The 7412-nt window shown below is 52.0% G+C and overlaps 1 protein-coding gene across 1 annotated transcript in view; it reads left to right on the plus strand.

The window, feature by feature from the left end:
- Positions 1-4617: 4617 nt before the first annotated feature.
- Positions 4618-7412, plus strand: part of DUSP26 (dual specificity phosphatase 26) — a 7059-nt gene continuing 4264 nt past the window's right edge. The window contains exons 1-2 of the mRNA XM_012809263.1: positions 4618-4838; positions 6917-7131. Coding sequence (XP_012664717.1) covers positions 4618-4838; positions 6917-7131 — 436 coding nt within the window. The remainder of the gene's footprint in view (positions 4839-6916; positions 7132-7412) is intronic.

Genomic DNA, 7412 nt, shown 5'->3' on the forward strand with positions numbered 1-7412 from the left:
ACAGCAACCTCCAACTCCTTGGGCTTAGGCAATTCTCTTGCCTCAGCCTCCCGAGCAGCTGGGACTACAGGCGCCTGCCACAACGCCCGGCTATTTTTTTGTTGCAGTTTGGCTGAGGCTGGGTTTGAACCCATCACCCTCGGTATATGGAGCTGGCGCCCTACTCACTGAGCCACAGGCACCACCCTGTGTTTTTGTTTTTGAGACAGAGCCTCAAGCTATTGCCCTAGGTAGACTACTGTGGCATCACAGTTCACAGCAACCTCCAACTCCTGGGCTCAAGCGATTCTCCTGCCTCCACCTCCCAAGTAGCTGGGACTACAGGCACCTGACACAACGCCTAGCTATTTTTTGGTTGCAGCTGTCATTGTTGTTTGGCAGGCCCAGGCTGGATTTGAACCCACCAGCTCAGGTGTATGTGGCTAGCACCTTAGCTGCTTGAGCCACAGGCGCCAAGCCCTATTTCTCTCTTTCTACACCCTCATTTTTCCATCTATCTTCTGTCCATCCCAGTGTAAGGTATGCATTCATGACTTCTAGTACGGAGACTATGAGTTTGAGTAAATACCTAAATAAGTGAAATAAATACCGCTCATAGGTCCTTTGATGGGTTTATATGAGCACGAAGAAGGAAATGGACAAATAATGGATCCAGAATGATTTACAGAGGAAGTGATTCTTCAGCCAGCCTTAAAATACTAAATTTCAAATAAAGAATCACTAGGTTTGAACCTATGTTCTGCCATATACCAGCTGTGGGTGAGTTAACAAATCTGGCTAAATGTCAGTCTCCCTCAGGTATTTAATTAATAGGAGCCCCAAGGAATTGACAGATGATAAATTTTCAGTCCGTGCTATTTCTCTCTCCTTCTTCCTGTTCCCTGTCTGACCTTTGCCACTGTCTTCTCCCTACCAAATTTTTCCTCTGCCTTCTTTCTCTGTTCTTTATTTAGTTGGTGTCACCTGGAAGCATAATAAACTTCCCACTTACAAAGAAAAAATATGAAACGTGTGGGCTATAAGTGGATCCATGGAAATGGTACTCATGGAGATGCTGGTCCAGGGACAATTTCCATGGTTACCCACACAGCTGGTGTGGGTAACCATGCAATTGTCCCTGGTGTGCCTTAAGCCATGTCTTCCCAGCTTTTTGAGAAAAGTGTAATACAGGGCTGAAACAGAAGTTCTGTCAAAGATGGAGATGAATGTTGCCTACAGCATCCTTTCAACCTACAAATCCTGAAGATCTTTCATCTCAACTTCACTTAAAATGAAGTCGGTCTTATAATAAATGCTTTTTCGCAATTTATTTTGTGATAACTTTTTAACAAGGCTGTCCTGGAACTACAGATGAAAATCTCAGATTTCCTAGGTCAATTCTTTACTCTCAGTGAGGAAGATTTAATTTCTTCCTGTAGACTGCCGTATCAAGAAGGCACAGGGAAACTGAAAGGAATTCAGTTTGCTTCTGTAGAGAAGAAAAGATTGGGAGGTAAGTTAATACTGGACAGCAGCCAGTGGAGGTGGCAGGTCCCTTTGTCCAGTCCTTTCTCTGACCTAGAGAAGAAAGGGGGGTCTACCACCCCTGCTAGGAATGTGATCAGTCCTGACTTCAGCTGTGGTTGATACCATGGCTCCAACCTGAGTTTATCATCTTCTGCTTTCTTTCCACAGAGACAGTTATCATTCAAATCTGCCTGCTGCCCCAGTGCATAATCTTACGGCTTTCATTCTCTCCTGCCTTCCCAATCTCACAATGAGGTAGGCACCTGCCTTCAAAGTACTTAGAATCAAAACACGATGAAGCTGAATACACTAGAAGGTAGGGTGTGAGAAGAGGTGGGATGATTAATCTCTCCTCCAACAGGGGAAAGTGGAGGTCACTCTGAGCTGAGCTGGTAAAAATGGCTTCCTGGATGAGATCCGGGTGTGTTCTCCACGGTGTGTGGGGGGGGCTGCTCTAGAGAGTGGCTGAGGACACGAACTGCAAGCAAGGCTGCCCTTGTTTGAAGAAACTCAGCTCTGCCAATAACGAGCTGTGAGACTGGGGCAAATGTCTTCTCCTCTCTGTGCCTCGGTCCCTTCCTCCCTGAAATAAGAACAGTACGTGTAATAATCCTGCCCACCTCCCAGACTTGCGGGCAGGATGAAGAGAGCTTGGATATGGGAGCACATGGCACGTAGTGAGTGCTCACAGGATTACTGACGACTGTTGTGTTTGACACGGTTTTCTTGAGAATGGGCAGTGTGTACACGAGTGTACAGAATCCTGTCCAGGGAATGGATTACTTCTCTCTGGGAGGAGTGTGTGTTTAAGACACTGGCTGGAATGACTCCTAATGTTGTCTCAGGCGAAATGCTTTGCAATTGGTGCAGCTCGGCTCTCACACGCGTGTACCCGATAGGGCTGTGTCTGGTCTGTAAACACGCGGGGGAGCCCACGCTGCCTGGCGACTGGGGCCACCGAATGTGAGACCGTGCCCTGCTTGTCACCAGCGCACACGCTGCTTTGAACCCTGCCTCGACGTGCATGTCATGGCTTAAAAATAGATGCTAATCCGTCCTCCTGTCTCGGGCGGTGGCAGCGGCAGTAGGGAGGCGGCGGCGGCGGCGGCGGGAGAGTCATGGCCGTGGCGCTGCCTGCGCCTGCAATCCGCCTTGGGGACTGAGGCCCCGTGCACTGCGCACAAAGAGGTAGAGGGGCTGCGGCGGGTCTTGGCCTTCCCACCTGGCGTGCCAGGCTGGGGAGAGGCGCCTGGGTCGGGGAGACGGGGGAGGGAGGGGACAGGGAAGGGGACATCAGAGCCGAGCGAGCTAGCAGCCTGCGCCTTTCTGGACGCGCTCCCTCCACCCTGAGCGCCAGGCTGCCTGGGTTGGCAAGGGGTGCGGCGACAGCCATGAACCTGTTACAACCGCGGCAGAGAGCGGGGTGCGGGAGGCAGCGGAGCAGGGCCCCCGAAAGCCTACTGGTGGGGCCGTAGAATGCCCAGGAGTGTAGCCAGGGACAGAATGGGGCTTCTCCACATCCCTGGGGAGAAATAGAGTCTCAGAAAGCTCCTTCCTAGACCGGGACTGCTTCCCGCCTCCCGATTACCATTCACCATCACGCAGGCAGCAGAATCGATTAAGAGACAAGGTGTAGGAATAAAGTGATGGAGTCTTTAGGCCGGAGGAGGAGGAGAGGGGGGTGATGAGGGTGATGGTGGTGGTGGCGGTGATGGCTGTAGTGCTAGATTTCCCTGCACCTGACCCCGCCATTGAAAAAAAGAAAACCTCTCAATCTTCCCTCACCTGCCCTGATCCTAAAATCCCTGCCTCTTATGCCCCCAAAGTGCTTGGTCTCTCCTGGCCTGGGGGAAGGGAGAGCTGAGCCCTGGCTGCAGGTGTGGGATGGGGTCAAAACCTGGCCAGGGACAAAGATGGCCTCTCCCTGCTGGTCATTGGGTCTAAAGTCCCTGAGTGGGGGGAGGGTGAATGGGAGGAGGTTCTACAGGCTGCATGGCCTGGTCCAGGAGGAAGTGGCAGGTCTGGCCATAGTTGCCTCCGTGCCAGAAGGTCCCAGGCCAAGCCTCAAAACCTGGCCCTCTGCAGCTCAAAGGCTGGCCCCAAAGGAGGGTCGGCTGCCCACAGGGAGTCTGAGACACACCTGCTAAGCCCCTCATTGCTGCCCCCCTGTGCTGTGTGGGGTCACTTGACGTCTACAGCAGTACAGATGTTAATTCTGAGCCTCTGAGCCGGGCAGGGCAGGGGATGATCCTTTTCCCCCTTCCTTCCCCTCCCAGACCCCCACCATCAGCCTCCTCCCCACACAGACACAGCAACATGCCCCGCTTCAGCTCAGAAACATTCCCATTATGCATCAGGCCTGATGCCGATCACAGCAGGGTGGCGTGCTGTTGTGCGCATGGACTGGCACCCTCTTCCATGAGCTCATGCATTCAGCAAGTATTTGTCCCAAACTTACTCTCCTCTTCCCTGCTATTCCCCGCTCACCCCATCCCTGCTCACACCCTTTCTCATGACAGGATTCCCTCTGAGGCAATGGCAGGGCAGGAAGGGGTTAAGGCAGTCCCTCTCTGGCAGAGGTGGGAGGTCTGCCATGTGTCATGGCCCCAGCTGCAGTTGTCTTCCTGCTGATTCCTTCTGGGTGGGTCCAAAGCCACCCCGAATCCCAAATCCCACGCCCTCGCCTTAGACTCTACCTATAGCCCCAGGCAGAAGAGACCCGGCAGAGGGCACTGCCACCCCGGTGCCAGACATATGTCCCTGTGTGTTTCTGGATGTGTGCTGGCAGTGGGGGTGGGGTGGTGGAGCAGAAACCTAGCAGCTGGGCAGCTCCTTCTCTCCGTAAACAAGGACATGTGACTTTCCCACCTCCTTGTCTGGCAGAGCCAAAGAGCTGAGCGAACCGGTTTGAAGGAAAAGCCCAACCTGGAGGCCTAGCAGGGCCAGAGTGTCTCTCCCTGAGAATCTTCTCTCCCAGGCCCAACCCCACTGGCAGGAGGGGAGCAACTAGTCTGTCTCACACCCTTCCTCTTCCAGCAACTGCTACCTGGTGACTGACCCCACCATCACGCGGCCACCCCTGCAGCTGCCACGGTTTCTGCCACCTCTAAGATGTGCCCTGGTAACTGGCTGTGGGCGTCCATGACGTTTATGGCCCGCTTCTCCCGGAGCAGCTCAAGGTCTCCTGTTCGCACTCGAGGGAGCCTGGAGGAGATGCCAACCGTTCAACACCCTTTCCTCAACGTGTTCGAGTTGGAGCGGCTCCTGTACACAGGCAAGACAGCCTGTAACCATGCCGACGAGGTCTGGCCAGGCCTCTACCTCGGAGACCAGTACGTACCGGGCAGACTGGGACCACACCTGCATGTGTGTGTGTGTAAAGAAAGACAGGGATGGCAGACAGACCCTGGGTTGTGCCATTGGTTCCAGATTGAGGACTAGGAGGGCACATGGATAGAGAGTAGAAGGTGAAGAGTTTGGGAGAGTTTGAGCAAGATTATTGAAATCCCCAACTCTGGACAGAAATATTACAGGACTCTTTTCCCATAATAATGTCGTGCATAGCAAATATTTATTACCGAGTGCCAATGCCCCATTGTGAGAAGCAGGCACAATAGATGACTTCTCTGACCTTCCATCTATTGTGCTGTGGCTCTGGGAAAAGGCCCTCACTGGGAGCCAAGAACAGCAGGTAGTAAGCTGACATGATTCCTCTGGAGAGCAAGCAAAGTCACAGTGTCTGCAGATTTTGCAAGTTGGGGGCTACGGAAAGAAAAACATCCAAGGAAAAGCAATCTCAAGGCTTAGTGCCTGTAGCTCAGTGGCTAGGACACCAGCCACATACACCGGAGCTGGCGGGTTCGAACCCAGCCCAGCCCTGCCAAAGAACAATGACAACTACAACCGAAAAATAGCTGGGCATTGTGGCAGGTGCCTGTAGTCCCATCTAGTTGGGAGGCTGAGGCAATAGAGTCACTTAAGCCCAAAGAGTTAAAGGTTGCTATGAGCTGTGACGCTATGGCCCAAAGAGTTAGAGGTTGCTGTGAGCTGTGACACTATGGCACTCTACAGAGGGCGACATTATGAGACTCTGTCTCAAAGACAAAAAAAGAAAAGAAAAGCAGTCTCCACTTCTCTCCCTCCAGGGCTTTTTTCACATGCATTTTCTCTGTTAATCTTCACAACAGCATGGTGAAAGGCAGGGTACCACTATCCTCAGGTTATAGATGAGGAAACTGCTGCCCAGAAGAGGTGCGACTGACCCAAGGTCACACAGGGCGAAAGTTACAGAGCCAGGGCTTGGAAGTTCAAGTTCAGTGCTCTACTGAAGGAATTTGCACAGGATAGGGCATTTGTCCTGAGATATGACCATGTTGCCCGAGAAGTGTCTACCCCTAAGCCAAGGGGTATGGACCAGATCAACGCTTGAAGGTAACATCATAAAACAGGGTAAACATGAGCCACATACTAACTGCCAAAATAGAAGAAGATTCCAGGTATCAAAGAAACTGGGGAATTAGGTGTGAGTGTCAGAACCATATCCCCTCAAGGTTAGCAGGGACATAAACATGAGCAGGTCCCACAGCACACCTGACGCTCAAATCCCCTCTGCAACACCCACGCCTACACACTGATCTCCTCTTTCTTTTTTTCTTTTTCTTTCTTTCTTTTTTTTTTTTTTTAGACAGAGTCTCACTTTGTCACCCTTGGTAGAGTGCTGTGGCATCATAGCTCACAGCAACCTCAAACTTTTGTACTTAAGTGATTCTCTTGTCTCAGCCTCCCAAGTAGCTGGGACTACAGGCACCTGCTACAACAACCAGCTGTTTTTAGAGACGGGGTCTCACTTTTGCTTGGGCTGGTCTCAAACCAGCTCAGTCCACCTGCCTCGGCCTCCCAGGTGCTGGGATTACAGGCATGAGCCACCGTGCCTGGCCCTAATCCCCTCTTTCTGCCTGAGTACCTCAGTGACAGGAAAACCACTCCTTCAAAGTACACTAAATTTTCTTCAGCTTGATTGCCCTCTTAGGACGTACTCCCCTGCATGAAATGGAAATTTCTTTTTCTGGTGCTTCAACTCTTCAATCTTAGTTCTTCTACCCTTTGGACCCAACAGGTCAAGGAAAATCTCACTTCCTCAAAGCACTCACTCAGTATTTCCTTACGGCTGTTTTCACCTCACCACCTTAGTCTTCTCTTCTCAGGCAAAACATTCCTAGTATGCTCAACCACTGCTCAGTGGAGGAGACTCCAAGTCATTGCTTACCTTTGTCCTTCCCTTCTGGGTCACTAGTAAGTAGAATAGAGGCCTAGGACAATGATAGCATCTAGGCAGTTGACAGGGCTTACACAAGGGACTCTCCCAACAACCTGGCTTTTCTATCCTCCCTCTAACCTCTACTCCACGCAGGGACATGGCTAACAACCGCCGAGAGCTTCGTCGCCTGGGCATCACCCACGTCCTCAATGCGTCCCACAGCAGGTGGCGAGGCCCACCTGAGGCCTACCAGGCCCTGGGCATCCGCTACCTGGGAGTGGAGGCCCACGACTCGCCAGCCTTCGACATAAGCATCCACTTCCAAACAGCTGCCGACTTCATCCACCGGGCTCTGAGCCAGCCAGGAGGTAGGAATTAAAGCACGGAGAGGGCGGTAGACCTGGAGTTGGGGAGAGGCCCACAGGTTCAGCTGTGAAAGAGTTTTTGGTGGCCGGACAAAACACTCAGGCCCATGTTAAGAAAACAAAGAAGCCGGGTGCAGTGGCTCACGCCTGTAATTCTAACACTCTGGGAGGCTGAGGCAGGTGGATTGCTTGAGCTCATAAGTTCAAGACAAGCCTGAGCAAAAAGTGAGACACTGTCTCTAATAAAAATAGAAAAACTGACATGAAAAGATCATTTGAGCCCC

The sequence above is a fragment of the Otolemur garnettii genome, unplaced genomic scaffold (genome assembly GCF_000181295.1).
Source record: "Otolemur garnettii isolate 467f Iridium unplaced genomic scaffold, OtoGar3 scaffold00102, whole genome shotgun sequence".
NCBI lineage: Eukaryota > Metazoa > Chordata > Mammalia > Primates > Galagidae > Otolemur > Otolemur garnettii.